Here is a 15,374-nt window from a genome sequence, read left to right as displayed (position 1 = left end):
GAAATTTCTTCACTCAGAGAGTGGTGAACCTGTGGAATTCTCTACCACAGAAGGCTGTGGAGGCCAAGTCACTGAATATATTTAAGAAGGAGCTAGATAGATTTCTAGACACAAAAGGCATCAAGGGGCATGGGAAGAGAGTGGGAATATGGTATTGAGATAGAGGATCAGTCATGCTCATATTGAATGGTGGAGCAGGCTTGAAAGGCCGAATGGCCTACACCTGCTCCTATTTTCTATGTTTCTATGTACACTGCAAATCAGGCATGTGATTGTGCAAGTGTGCGATGTTTTGACCTGTGCCCACTAACAGTGAGGCTCCAAGCTGCCGTTGGAGCCTCAGGAAACTGGAGCTTATTACTTGCATTTTTAGAAACAATATCAATGGAACAAGTGCTCTTGCAAGACTACATTGCTAAAATGCACGGATTTTCTTGCAGGCCCGGACCAGTTGTTCTTCCTTTTCCTTCTCTCGTCAGTCCAAGGAAAATGTTAGCTCCAGCGCTGCTGCAGAGGCACGGTCCTCACTCACCTCAGCCGTCCAACAACCAACTCAGCGCAGGGCACAACAAGTCCTACCCAGTCTTCCAAAGCCAGCTGATGCAACCCATCCAAGCAGGTACTTATAAATATTTTTTGGGAGATCACAGCAGAAATGTAAAGCATGGAATATAAGATGCAAGCACTGTGTTATGTTACGTTTTAGATTCTGGGGTTTTCTATAAGCAGTTTTCATTCTGTGTCAGTGCGCAACATCAGTGAACGATAAGAGAATTATCTTGTATAACAAACTCCTTTTAAAGGATTTCTTATTGTTGGTAGAAATTTTATGTTAACAGATTAAAAAATTTAATACTATTTGAGTATTAATAAAATTCTCTGGGCCCCCGTGATGGTCCAGGTGGGAACAGCACTGCTTGGTGTGGTATTAGGCCATAATGCTGAGGAAGGTTCCAAATTGAATCCCCAATTTTTGCTGTGTTGGTTGATCTCAGCCAGTTTGGCAGTGGGAGTACCACAATTGATCTCAGCCACTTCACTAGGGAAGAGAAAAATCAACCAGAGTTCCCATTCTTGATCACTGTCCAGCGTGTCCTACTGGAAAGTGTTTGTGTGGGAGATTTTGAGCGAGGACAGGATCATCTTGCTGTAAAGACGTCCTCGATCAAATAGCCTGCTGTCACTCTCTGTCTAGAGTCACGTATCAACTGTGATCACTTTAATGAGGTCCAGAGGGTGGCTAGTGCCTGTGAAATGTTACCACAGTATAAGCCAGTATATGTAGGAGAAGAGGAGAGAAAATGGGAGGTACTGAGGGCAGAGGAAACTTTGGCCACTCACAGTAACAGGCCAATAAATCAGACACAAATTTGGAAGTACCATAATTGGTTTTGGTGTTTCCAGGACGAGGGAAGAGAAAAGTCTGCCAGGGTGTCTGATCTTGATCACTATGCAGTAGCCCCAGATTGAAACTGCATGTTTGCAGACATAGGGGTCGATTTTAGCACCCGCCATCGGGTGCGTTCCTGGCGGGGGGCTCCGAAAATGGGGGATTCCTGGGGCGGGTCGGGAGCCCGGCTCCAACCCGCTCACTTCCGGTTTTCCCACAGACGCGCCGACATGCACGCGCAGCCCCCACATGTGGGACTCCCGCCGGCAATTAAAGCCGGCGGGGTGCCACTTAAAGTATTTATCTTGGTATTTCAGGTCGTTTACAGACCTGATTGACCTGTTATATTTGGAGGGATGGGATTTTGCAATTGACAGAGACTGTTTCCCGTACTGGGGGAAACACTCCCAGTTCAAACAGACGTGTTGCAGCCAGCAGCCTGTGGCAGCTGCAAAGGTCCATCTGACAGGTTGTGGGGGGAGACCCTTAACCATCGCAGGAGGCCACTCCGTCACTTTGGACAAAGTTTGGCCTCCACCACCCTCCTCCTAACAAGAAAATTCACCGACCTGGAACCTCAACCCTGGTGTGCGGACACACTTACCTACCTTGCGGACCCCCTCAGACGTACACCTTCCGAATGGGGGCCGCCGTAGTTGCAGTCATGACCTCCTCGGAGGACGAACAGCATCACCAGCCTTGCCGGCCACGCCGTCCGCCCTGACACGTGGCGCTCCACAACACGGTGCTGTGGCACATCCACCTGCACAGCAGGAGGGAGGGCAACCGCAGAGAGAGATGCGTCGCAGAAGGCACTACCCTCACTACAGGGTCTACAGACCGAGGCTGAGCTTCCTGGACCTCTCTGAGGAGCAGTGCATACGGAGGCTCAGAGTCAGTCGCCAGGTAATCGTGGACATCTGCAGCCCCCTTAATGACGAGCTGCTCCTGGATGGACCGAGCAGCATCATCTTACCTGTCGCTGTCAAAGTCACCACTGCCCTCAACTTCTTCGCCTCCGGATCCTTCCAGGGTGCCACCGGAGACATCACCAGCATCTCTCGGTCGTCTGCACACAAGTGCATAAGGCAGGTCACCGACAGCTTGTTTCACAGGGCCTCGCACTACAGATGGAGCCAGATGGAGAGGGCAGTTGGATTTCATGCTGTGGCTGGCTTCCCACGGGTGCAGGGTGTAATCGATTGCACCCATATAGCAATACGGGCACCTCCACACAAGCCAACAGGAAGGGGTATCACTCCATGAACACTCAGCTCATCTGTGACCACCGCAAGAGATTCCTACACGTGTGCGCCAGATACCCTGGCAGCTGCCACGATTCCTTCATCCTCAGGGAGTCCACTCACCCAACACCCGCAAGGGCTGGCTCCTCGGGGACAAGGGATATCCCCTGCACACGTGGCTTATGACACCTCTGAGGAACCCCACCACCGAGCCACAGCGTCGGTATAATGACAGCCACATCGCTACCAGGTGTACATTTGAGCAGGCTATAATGCTGCTCAAGATGCGCTTCAAGTGCCTTGATCAGTCTGGGGGAGCACTCCAATACGCGCCACGCAGAGTGGGACGCATCATAATCGTCTGTTGTGCCCTGCACAACATGGCACAACAGAGAGGGGTGCCGCTGGAGGAGGCCCCATCCACATCTGCCACCATATTGAGGAGAAGGAGGGGGCCGAGGAGAGGGCCGAGGAGGAGGAGGAGGAACGACCCATGGGCAGAACAGCGGCTCACCTGGCTGCTTGTGAGGCCAGGGAGGCACTGATATGTAACATCAGACTGTCTGAAGAGTCCAGTCCTCATCACCTGGACAGAGGAGCGGCCATACCAGCCCCCTCCCCTGCCCCCTGCACAGAACAGTGGTGCAACTACACCTGCACCCACTGTAGTATGACCCAATGGTTGGGACCAGGTGTTTGTCTTCATGGTGAGCCCCACGAAAGTGACCTATTGCACAAGCCAGTCAAGAATGGGCAAGACGTCGCAGTAGTGGTGATAACAATGGGGTTTATTGTGGATGTGAACTAAACAAATATAAATAAAAAACATGACAAATCGTCATACACCCTTGTGCATTCCCTTTGTGCTCACAACACCTTCGCCTTGCGCTTCCGGGAACCCCTACGTGGTGTTACCCGTGTGGCTTCAGCAGAGGTAGTGGCAGGTTGCTCTTGTCCATGCCCTGACCGATTAGATGCTTTGGGCCGACGCCCTCTGGGTTTCGGTGCCCGTGAGGGCCCCTCCAAAGACTGCTCCTCCTGCACCTGTGCAGGGGCAGACTTGGCCACCTGGAGAGGGGGCAGCATTGCGGGTACCGGTTGAGAGGGGGGCAATGGGTGAGACGTGGGAGCACTTTGAGTGGCGTCCCCACTTCCATGTTCCCTTTCGCCATCATCCCTCTCATGGCCCAGGCCCACATCACTCCTTCCACCCTGCTGGACGGCAGTTTGGAGGACCTGTTTGAGGCCTTGGAAGGTCACCTGTAACGTATCTGTCAGCCTGTTTAAGGCAGCAGAATGTTGCTCAACCTGAGTCCGAACGGCCGTTGTCAGGGCCTGGATAGACTCATTGTTGAGCCATGCTTGACGCTCAAGGGAGGCTAGCCTTTCCTCCATCGCAGACATTCCCGCACCTACCCACAACACTATCTCGCAGATACCCTCCTGTACCTGTGCCACCATTCCCCTCATGCAGGAGTTGGACTCCTCCATCACCTGCACGATTGTGGAGAGTGCGTGTGGCACCTGTTCTAGCACCTCGGCAATGTGCTGCTGCCCCTCGACGACTCTCCTTTTCACGGCTGGCCCCCAGGATTCAGCATCTGGGTCCAGCTGAGCAGAGCCTGGAGAAGAGTGCTCCCACCGACGCGGACTCTCCACAGCTGCCCCTGCCACCAGGGTCTGCTCATGCTCACATGTGCATGGTGACTCACCATGTGCAAGCCCAACTAAGTGAGGACGGGGACCCACCGAGGTGTGTGTATCTGCGCTGGTGGATGCATGGCTCGGATGTGACGATGGACCCTCAGAGACCGGCAGGTCCTCTGAGGAATCACCCTCCACACTCACGGCGCTCGCAGACGGCCCTGCAAGAGAACAGAAAGCAATGTTAGGCATGTAGACAGATGTTGAGGTGCGGCAGATGCCAAGTGATGCTAAGATCATTCGCTATCATGTGTGCTGAGTGTTAGCTTTCTGTCACCGGCCGTTTGTGCAGCCCCAGCCTCGGCATCCGCCACGGACAGGCACTCCAGCGTGCGGCTGATCTCTAACGCCTGCTGCTCCGCGTCCGTTAGCACCACCTGGTGTGGCGGGCCCCCTCCGGTCCGTGCCCTCTCCCGGGCGTTCTGGCATCTCTTCTCTTATCAAGGAAGAACACAGAGGCGTGATTGAGTGATGCTTGCATGGTGAGACGCTGCATGCATTGGTGTGGATGGGTTGAGCGTGAGAGAGATGGATGGGAGGGTGCGTGTGCAACCTGGCCATGACATTGTATGAGGATTGGGTTGCATGGTAGTGTTCGAATGGGGACAGTGGCGGTGAGTACGTGCAGGCACGGTGAGGATGATAGTTGAGTGGATGTGAGGAGTGATGCGAGAGCGTTGTGGTGGCAGTGCAGAAGGGGTTGTGTGGTGGTGGAGGTGATGTGGAAGACGGAGTGTGGGAGAATGCGTAAGTATACTCACTTTGCCTGACCTGGTTAGATCATTAAATCTCTTGCGGCACTGGACCCAGGTTCGTGCAACGTTGCCGCAGCTGCTGACCTCCTCTGCCACCTCCAACCATGCCTTCCTCGTGGTGGAGGGAGGACACTTCCTCCCATCCAGCAGCAGCTGGAGTGAGGAGTCCGAGAATCTTGGGGCAGCCTTCCCCCTGGAGTGCTCCATGGTGTCGCATTCGTTGTTTGCAGCAGGAGGAGCATTGGTGGACTGCCCCTTTAAATAGAGCTCCTCCAGCTGTCAGACGTTACTGCGCATGCGCAGTCCGCCCGACGCGCAGCTTAGCAACAGGAAACCCAGAACCAAAGGTAAGTGGCTCCAATTATCCTGTAATTGCGCGTGGAGCTGACTGATTTCACCAGGCGCGTTACCCACGCGCCAAATAGACCCCCCCGCCGCGAACCCACCGCCATGGTAATATCGGGCCCATAGGGTGACATAGGATTGGGCTGTAATTCCCAATAGTTGAATAATCTCCTGACACTCACTATTTAGGCTCATACTTGAAGAATGGCTACCTGGACAAGTTACCAGTGGGCTGCCAGTGGCAGTGATTGAAGCCCGGCATGAGTCAGCACCTGCAGGAGAGGAGAGAATTGTAAAAATGAAACGATGCTTTAAGATTTTGCTGGGTGTTTTACTTCTCTTTATAATTGTTTAATTGTATCAGTTTAATACTCTTTTCCTTGTAGCACTTCAGAACATACAACAGGTAATCCCCGCACAGTAAACTCAAACCACAATGGGTAAAAGAATCGAGAATGACCCTCAGCTCCCATTCTTGCTGTTAAAAGTTCAGGATTAGTTAAAAGTCTCTGTCAGATGAATGAGCATCAAAAATAAGCTAAATGCTATAAACCACCAGAGGAAGTGAGTTACCAGCCCATTACCCAGCAGGAACCTAATAGTCAGAAGTGGTTTCTCAGACATTATATAAAGAAGGGCTTATTGGACAGGACTTATTGATGTTGGGGAGTGGGGGGGTGGGGGAAGAAAGAAGAGTTGAGTCTCTATATTCACTTTTTGTTCAGTTTAATTACTGATGGTATTTCCTTGTGTGTCATTAAAACGTGGTTTTGTCATTCAAGAGTCAAATGTTGCTTGTTGAAACATTGAAGGAATTTTCAGCTAATCCACCAGTAATTATCTACCAGTGGTCTAGCGAATGGGACTACTGGTGTGTAAAGAATTAATTTAAAAGTAAAGTCCAATAGCATGGAATAGATTAAATTATGGCTCAAAAACTATGCAGGGATGTGGGATGGTAATCTTAAATTACAAGTGCCTATTCAAAGATTGCATTATCTTGCTATCAGCAGTACGCAACAAATGATTGTGGTCACAACTGCTAGTGTGCACTGAATGTTTATGTGGTCTGTGTTGCATGTGCGTGTGTGCATCTGTTCCCATTATCCCCCATGCAAGCATTTTATCAAATGTAAGAGTGTATTTAACTCATAAAACGCACTATTCACAAACATGTTCTTTGTGTGGTCTCATATTTATGTATAGTTTTTCAATTTTTGCCTCCCTCCCAGAGTTGCTGACTTTTTCTGAGTATGGTTTCATGGTTGATGATAACTCCCAGGTATCTCAACCCAGTGGTCATTCTTCATGTGTGAACCCAGACAGTAAGTGTTAGACTGATCCTGTTTTAGAGGGGGTTGCTGGATAGTGAACAAGAGGAGAAATCCTGCTTATTATTCCCTTATCTAGCCATGGAGTATGCCCCTACTGCCATCCCAGCTATGTTCCCTTTTTAATGGTGTTAACCTAATTCACTCATGATTTGTCATTTAAGGCAAAATAAAAACTTCAATTTAGATTCCTTATGGACATAAATTGTTACATGTGAAGTAAGCACAGTGTCTGATCAAAATGCTACAGTTGTTCTTTGTTTCCAGGTTACCAAGGAAGCTTTCACACCATGCAAAACACCTTCCAGTATGGTGATTCGTTTAGAACAATGGAGCAAACAGCTATTCACAATTCCCTTTCAGCAGATGATTCCCACTGCCCCAGTCCAGCTCGGCAGAATGGCTACCATTCACTCATTGCACATGCCAGTCTATCAGGTATACAAGTGTGGGGTAGATTCATGTACTTGAAGCTCAATTTAATGTGCCATTACAATGCTGTTCTTCCACACAGTTTGTGTCAATGTGAAGTTATTTTGGTTTCGCATAAATGCATGTCATAATTTGGGGCAAAGTTGCTTGAATTGTATTTACACAAGCAGTGCCATTTTGACAGAAGGTAACTTCACAATGCTCCAGCTTGACACCATAGGAACATAGGAGCAGGAGTAGGCCATTCAGCCTCTCGTGCCTGCTCCGCCATTTGATAAGATCATGGCTGATCTGTGATCTAACTCCATATACCTGCCTTTGGCCTATATCCCTTAATACCTTTGGTTGCCAAAAAGCTATCTATCTCAGATTTAAATTTAGCAATTGAGCTAGTATCAATTGCCGTTTGCGGAAGAGAGTTCCATACTTCTACCACCCTTTGTGTGTAGAAATTTCTTCTAATCTCACTCCTGAAAGGTTTGGCTCTAATTTTTAGACTGTGCCCCCTACTCCTAGAATCCCCAACCAGCGGAAATAGTTTCTCTCTATCCACCCTATCTGTTCCCCTTAATATCTTATAAACTTCGATCAGATCACCCCTTAACCGTCTAAACTCTAGAGAATACAACCCCAATTTGTGTAATCTCTCCTCGTAACTTAACCCTTGAAGTCCGGGTATCATTATAGTAAACCTACGCTGCACTCCCTCCAAGGCCAATATGTCCTTCCGAAGGTGCGGTGCCCAGAACTGCTCACAGTACTCCAGGTGCGGTCTAACCAGGGTTTTGTATTGCTGCAGCATAACTTCTGCCCCCTTGTACTCTAGTCCTCTAGATATAAAGGCCAGCATTCCATTAGCCTTATTGATTATTTTCTGCACCTGTTCATGACACTTCAATGATCTATGTACCTGAACCCCTAAGTCCCTTTGGACATCCATTGTTTTTAACTTTTTACCATTTAGAAAGTACCCTGTTCTATCCTTTTTTGATCCAAAGCGGATGACATCACATTTGTCTACATTGAATTCCATTTGCCACAGTTTTGCCCATTCACCTAATCTATCAATATCGCTTTGTAATTTTATGTTTTCATCTACACTGCTTACAACGCCACCAATCTTTGTGTCATCGGCAAACTTAGATATGAGACTTTCTATGCCTTCATCTAAGTCGTTAATAAATATTGTGAATAATTGAGGCCCCAGGACAGATCCCTGTGGGACTCCACTAGTCACATCCTGCCAATGTGAGTACCTTCCAATTATCCCTACTCTCTGTCACCTTTCACTCAGCCAACTTCCTAACCAAGTCCGTACTTTTCCCTCGATTCCATGGGCTTCTATCTTATCTAACAGTCTCTTATGTGGGACTTTATCAAATGCCTTCTGGAAGTCCATATAAATAACATCCATTGACATTCCGCTGTCCACTACTTTAGTCACCTCTTCAAAAAATTCAATCAGGTTTGTCAGGCACGACCTACCTTTCACAAATCCATGCTGGCTCTCTCTGATTAACTGAAAATTGTCGAGGTGTTCAGTCACCCTATCTTTAATTATAAACTCCAGCATTTTCCCCACAACAGATGTTAGGCTAACTGGTCTATAATTCCCTGGTTTCCCTCTCCTTTCTTAAAAAGCGGAGTGACATGTGCAATTTTCCAATCTGGAGGGACAGTTCCTGAATCTAGAGAACTTTGAAAGATTATAGTTAGAGCATCTGCAATGTTCTCACCTACTTCCTTTAAAACCCTGGGATGGAAACCATCTGGTCCTGGGGATTTGTCACTCTTTAGTGCTATTATTTTCTTCATTACTGTTGCTTTACTTATGTTAATTTTATTGAGTCCCTGTCCCCAGCGCTAATATAATTACAACTAATATTGTAAGCAATAAAAAGCAATATTTTAAAAGATCCCCCTGCCTGGGAACTTTTTATATTTAATTTTAATCTTAATAGCGAACATTAAAATTTACCTGGCATGCACAGAGTTGCATTTCCCTATTTTTCTTGGCCATAAAGTGACAAAGAGCATGTGGTATAACTTGGGTATGCCAGCTCTGTGTTGCTTTCAGCATCTACTTATCTCAAACAGGTGACATCCTTCCATTTAAAGAGGATTCAATTAGTTGAGAACAATGTTTGAGCTTTGTGAGATTGCCATAGGTAATGATTTTTATTGTGTATTTAGTTGTATATGAACTATTTTTAGAATCAGTTGCCCTAATGTATAGATTACAATTTCTTGTGTGTAAAGTGGTCAAGTTGGAGTTGTCTTTCTGGTCAAGGAGTTACATAACTACAAATGAAAAGAAGCTAAGAAATGGAGAAAAGTGAAAATACAAATGAATATTTACATAATTTTTGGAATTTTCAGAATATTCAGTTATTCAATCTGTGGCTCCTGTGATGGATAGTGAGTTTTGGACACAGTTCTAGTACTAAAAGATTAGTACTTTCACATTTATTTAGGAGACTGGCAGCACTTTAAATGTTAGTTACTACTACTGCCTCAGGGTGCAGAGAATGCACATTACAGTTTGGTATACAAGAGGCCATTTCAAGAAGCATTTTGTGATACCTATCTCCTTACATATTGTTCTACTCAATCTGGCCACTTTTCAACATAACAACTTGGTGGGCTAAGCCAGATAGCCTGGGAGATGTCTTTGACCTCTACATGTATTGGGCAACTGTATTTGAGTGAGTGGGCTGAACAATAGCAAATGAAATTTAATGAAGACAAATGCGCAAATGAAGGGAAATGGGAAAAACATCTACTCTATCAGTGGTCTTGAAATAGCTAAAAATGAGGTTGAAAGAAACCTAAGGGTCTTAGTAGAGTCAGTGCTCAACATGTCCAGCGACTGCAGGGCAGCAATCAACAAAGCCAATAGGACGTTGAACTACATAGCAAACATTAGAATATAAGTTATAGGTTGTGATGAAGCTGCACAGTACTCTGGTCAGACTGTAACTTGAGTATTGTATCTGTTTCTAGTTGTCAAGAGACAAGGGAGACATTCAAGCACTGGAGGCAGAGCAGAGCCACGAGGCTGATCCCTAGTGTCGGGGGTCTGAGTTTTAAGGAAAGACTTAACAGTCTTGGGCTTTTCCACCTTCATTGAGTTCACCAGCCCAGCTGAATCTACCAGAGAGAGATATAGGCAGCAGACTTGTGGAAGGTTAGCAGTGAGCCGCCATGTAAGGCTATGGCCAGGAATTGTGCTTCAGGTCCAGTTTTATGTTGAGTGTTAGGGCAGCAGATGTGACTGTTATTTTTCTACATTCTGAGGAGGAACAGTTAAGTTTGCGATTACAGTTCCCACAGCATATAGCGGGCGCATTTGTGTTAATGCGATTTGTCCGCTATACTCGGTGGATGGTTATAGCAACGCAATGAAATTATTCCCAAAGCTGCCTGAAGTCTCCACTTTCTGACTGCTGGGAAATTGACAAACTGGAACATGTGGAACTTGGTGTATTTTCTTACATGTAATTGTTAAAAGTGCGAACAGCTAATGAAGATTTCATGCAGTTTCAATCAGCTGTTCATAAGAACTTGAGAAATAGGAGCAGGAGTAGGCCATACGGCCCCTCGAGCCTGCTCCGCCATTCGATAAGATCATGGCTGAACTTCGACCTCAACACCACTTTCCCGCCAGATCCCCATATCACTTAATTCCTCTAGAGTCCAAAAATCTCTCTCCATCTCAGCCTGTTAACATCTACGGGAAGCAGCCAGAAAATGGACTTCCCGACTGCCTTCCGTAATTGTTAACAGTGAAAACAGCTGATTGAAACTGCCTGAAGACCTGGCTTTTAAATCGGTAAGTACAGGATAAATAGTTATTGAACTGCATGAAATAGCCGGCGCGCTTAATACGTTTTAAGTGGGATCTTTGTAATTAACGCCTATGGTAATGACACATGGTTAGTAGTGCAATTTTACTGTTTCCCATATCTACTGTTTACTTATCTGTTTACTGTTTAGTATGTCTGCTTGGTTATTTATAGCCTAAGATAGTGTTTATTTTACATTTTCCGAAGTCACAGAAATCACATGACAGCACATGATGTATTCAGTAAACCGAAATACAGAGATAAAGGTTTCTGTTTGATCACGTTGCTCGCTACAATTACCTGGATATTGACTAGATAAAGGCACACCCCAGGTCGTAGGGAGTGAGAACTCATTTACAGGAGCGGTATCTGGCACCGAACCAGGGAAAATATCTGAGATAAAGTTCCATAAATATAACAGCTCCCTTTATTATCTGGGATAGTCAGTTTTCTCAGTCACTCGCCAAATGCATCAACTATAATTCTGCCACATTTGGATTTAAATTCTTTCTACACTGATTTATTTGAGACTTGACCTTTGGAAATAATGCCTGGTTTCACTACGACATGTGTTGTTGGATGCTGTCCCGAAACTAGTGCAGCTAGTGTGACCAACTCTTATCAGTATAATCTTTTCCATTATTGGGGTTCGGTGGGGTGGGGGGTACTAATCAGGTGGCAAGTCAGTAGTATTGTCAACAGCCCTGGTGGTGGGTTCCTCCTGCCAGACCAAGGAACAAAGGGAAACTTGAATGCCTGGTGTTCTTTCCTGCTATTGACAGGCACCAACTTCAATTTCCATCAGCAGCAACAGTATTCCTGGCAAGCACTCCCATCAAAATCACAAATTCAGAAAGTTAGAGACAAAAGAAATGACTGAAAATACATATATAGAAGAAAACCCTTGCCCCTTGGACCCAGGACCCCACAGATTTAGGCAAAATAAATAAATAATTGGCTAGCTTTCAAATGCAATCTGTTTGGGCACTGGTTTAATTTTATTACACAAACAATACTTTTTTTTAAACTCTCCTATCTTGCTGGTATAATGTTGATGAAGAGATTAATTTGCTTTCCTTCTTGGGTCCAGTTGGAAGTAAACAGAATCCATTTAGATGCTATTTTGCAGTTTTTTTACGGCCTGATTCTAATCACAGAGGTTGTAATTATGCAGCTTTGACCTTGCCAAGATATATTATCTCTGAATTGAAATGTCCAGTGAACTGAATTACTCTACCTATTAAATGCAGTAAATTTATGCTATGCCAAGTTTAATTAAGCACCACTTTTTAAAACTTATTATATCATTGTTTGAATTGGACAAAGTTATATTTGTAGTTATTGGGTGTTTTTAGTTTTACTTTGTTTAACTTGGTTTCTTTACAGAAAACATTGCCAAAAGTCTTTAATGATTGCAAGACAATGCTAACTGTTGTCTTTTCATTTGCATTCTACTCTGATTATAAATAATAAAACCTAACACCTAATACTTATTCTTAAAGCTTAGTAACATTTTTTGCATTATGCAACATTATTAAATAAGAATGATTTGGAAACTCAGTGATGGAGATGGTTAGCACACCGTCCTTTCACATTTAGAAACTGTGTTCAAATCCTGTCCAAATTTACGAAATACTCTCTCTGTTGACTAGAAGCATATATGTAAAATGGTTTTGGCAGGACGCAATCTGGCTCCTAGTCGGCTTGGTCATCAGTACAAAACTACTCCTAATAAGACATTAAATGACAATTTCACTCAGAGAGACGGCAGAGTGGAAATATAGAAATTAAAATGTCACATTACTGCAGTAGGACTCACTCTTCTGAGAGTGGGATTAAGTACAATGGAGCAAGATTTCCTCTATTTGCTGTGTGTAATAAAATTGTAAATCCATTTATAAAGAATGGGTTTACAATTTTGTTACACACAGTGCACAGAGAAAATCTTACCCACTGTTTGGACTTTGCCAAGGGTGCTTTAGTCTTCATCTAATCAATTACTGGATACAAAAAGTGGAAAGGTTATTTCATTCCCTGGTACAAGCATCCTCCACCTCCAGCAGCACAAAACAGAGTAAGAATGGGTAGAAAGAATGATTCAAAGCCCATTGTTGAGACCTGTTTAAGTTATTTCTCTCACTATCGCTTTTCCGAGTTAACTCATTAAGGGTAACTTTGTGAGGCGAAGCTCCCAGTATGGAGTCTTGCTAGGTGAGAGCATGGGTTGTAGAATTGGCTGTACTGCCCTATCTCTGATCTGTGCTCCAATCTATTGAGGCTCCATGCTGTGACTGGAAGTTTGCAAAATTACTGCTATCAACTATAACACACCCTTAATAGTATAATTGCGGAATTCTATCCACAGGGTTTGACGCTGTCCCGGAATCTCACGGTACATTTGGAGAAACACTGCATAGCGAACTAGAAGACAATGGACTCTTCCAGGTCAATGCCATTGACCGTTGTCTAAGTCAGCTGTCATCTGTCTACACAGAGACCTGAAATCAACGTCTTTCAGCTGTATCTTCCTTATTGGACTAACAACTGCCTGGCGCGTCTCTGCTTGAGTTACATACGAAGATTGAATAATAAGCAATGATATTAGATTATTCAATGCAGCTTATTACATCTCAACATCATAGACTATTTTCCAACTCCAAAATGAAATGATAGTAGGTGGACATTATGTTGGGTGGAAACAGATTGCTGTGATGGTCTGTTGTACTCAGTGCCCATAAGCCTGTCATTGTATATACTAAATAAATCAGCTGTCATTGTGCGTTCAAGCCTCATCATCACCATAAAATTCTTTCCATTCATCAGCAATTAGTTGGAGCCAATCCACCTTTGTTGACCCATCGTCTAAGACCCCTGTTAAATAGTCAGTGTTATATTTTATTCCCACATGTTCAAAACTGAAATCTTCAAAGGAAAGGAATAAAAACTGCATATTTTATAATGTATGTGTACTAATGGCCAGGGAAACTTAAGCAATGTTAAGTTAAGAACATTAAAAAAACCATGAAATGAGCAAAAATTATTTGGTCTATCATGCCCCACCTCCTTCCACAGACCACGTACAATCTACCCCACCATGAACTCCAGCCCACCCATTTAATCTCCTGAGGGAAAGTTTATTTAAATACTTTCAATGCCCAAATGTAATCAAGCAAAACTTCAAATATGTATCCATCCTTGCATCTCCACTAGTCAATCATGGCTTGAGACCTACAGTCATGTTATCAGCAGAGATAGAAACATCCAGTGTTTTTTAACCATATCTTTCATTAGCTTATACATAATTGTAAGAAGTGAAATCAGAAAATGCTAGAAATGCACAGCAGGTCAGAATCTCAAAGATAACTTGATGTTTAAGGTGTGCAGTTCTGGTGGTTACAGCCATAATTTTAATCTATTTTCCCTAAACCCCTCCACCTGTCTCCTTCTTTAAGGCCATCCTTTCAAACCCATCTCTTTGATCAAGTTTTTAGTCATGCCTCATAATCTCGCCTTCTTCGGCTGGGTGTCCATTTCTTCATGCCTCTATGAAGTGCCTTGGGACTTTTTCTACATTAAAGATGCTATATAAATGCAAATGTTTTTGTTTTTCAGATAGTGACTGGCTTGCTGAGCATTTCTAGGACTTTCTGTATCATTTCAGATTTCCAGCATTTGCAGTGGTCCTTTTAACCAATAGTATGAAATATATTGTTGCTATTGCACTTTTGATACTAATGCTTCAGGCATCCAGTCGTGCAAAGAAAGCACTCTATTTTATAACTGTTGTTCATCACTTGTTTTTCTTGCGAAGGACAAATGTAAAATATCCTGGGTATAAGTTTGTAAAGAATGTTACTTTTTTATTTCAAATTCAAGTGTTCCCAGTCTCTTTAAAGCTAGCAAATTCACTTTTTTGTACAAAATGTTTGCATCGACATAATGTACATAGTGTGTGTAACAAGGAGTTTTGAGTATTCATATATGACATTTTACATTTTTATATAATTTTTGTTGAAGGAATTATTAAAAGCAAATTATTAATGGAGTTATATTTGTTGTCATTTATACTTAAATGGTTTGCTGAGTTGTTTCAGACCTCACAGGAATACAACATATGTTTGCAAATATTGCAGAAAATAAACTTTTCAAACATACTTAATTCCAAACCATATGCGCAAAATAACATCACCGGTACTATTTGTGGGCTGAGGCTTCGATGATCCATCTGCAACAAGCGCAGGGGACCACACATGGATTATGTCAACTCTGTTATTATACCCCAGCCACTTATACACAAAATACTGTGTTCTGCTCCCAAGTTATTTCCG

General features: G+C 44.3%; 1 protein-coding gene across 2 annotated transcripts in view; it reads left to right on the top strand.

Annotated features, from left to right (window-relative positions):
• Positions 1–15,027, top strand: part of LOC137325433 (zinc finger protein GLIS3-like) — a 194,703-nt gene extending 179,676 nt beyond the window's left edge. For both annotated transcript variants that reach the window (XM_067990542.1, XM_067990541.1), the window contains exons 8-10: positions 441–619; positions 7,037–7,207; positions 13,412–15,027. In XM_067990542.1, coding sequence (XP_067846643.1) covers positions 441–619; positions 7,037–7,207; positions 13,412–13,548 — 487 coding nt within the window. In that variant the 3' untranslated portion in view covers positions 13,549–15,027. The remainder of the gene's footprint in view (positions 1–440; positions 620–7,036; positions 7,208–13,411) is intronic.
• Positions 15,028–15,374: the final 347 nt, after the last annotated feature.

The sequence above is a fragment of the Heptranchias perlo genome, chromosome 9 (genome assembly GCF_035084215.1).
Source record: "Heptranchias perlo isolate sHepPer1 chromosome 9, sHepPer1.hap1, whole genome shotgun sequence".
Classification (NCBI taxonomy): domain Eukaryota; kingdom Metazoa; phylum Chordata; class Chondrichthyes; order Hexanchiformes; family Hexanchidae; genus Heptranchias; species Heptranchias perlo.
Note: the sequence above shows the minus strand (reverse complement) of the source record. Positions and strands in the feature narration are given on the sequence as shown.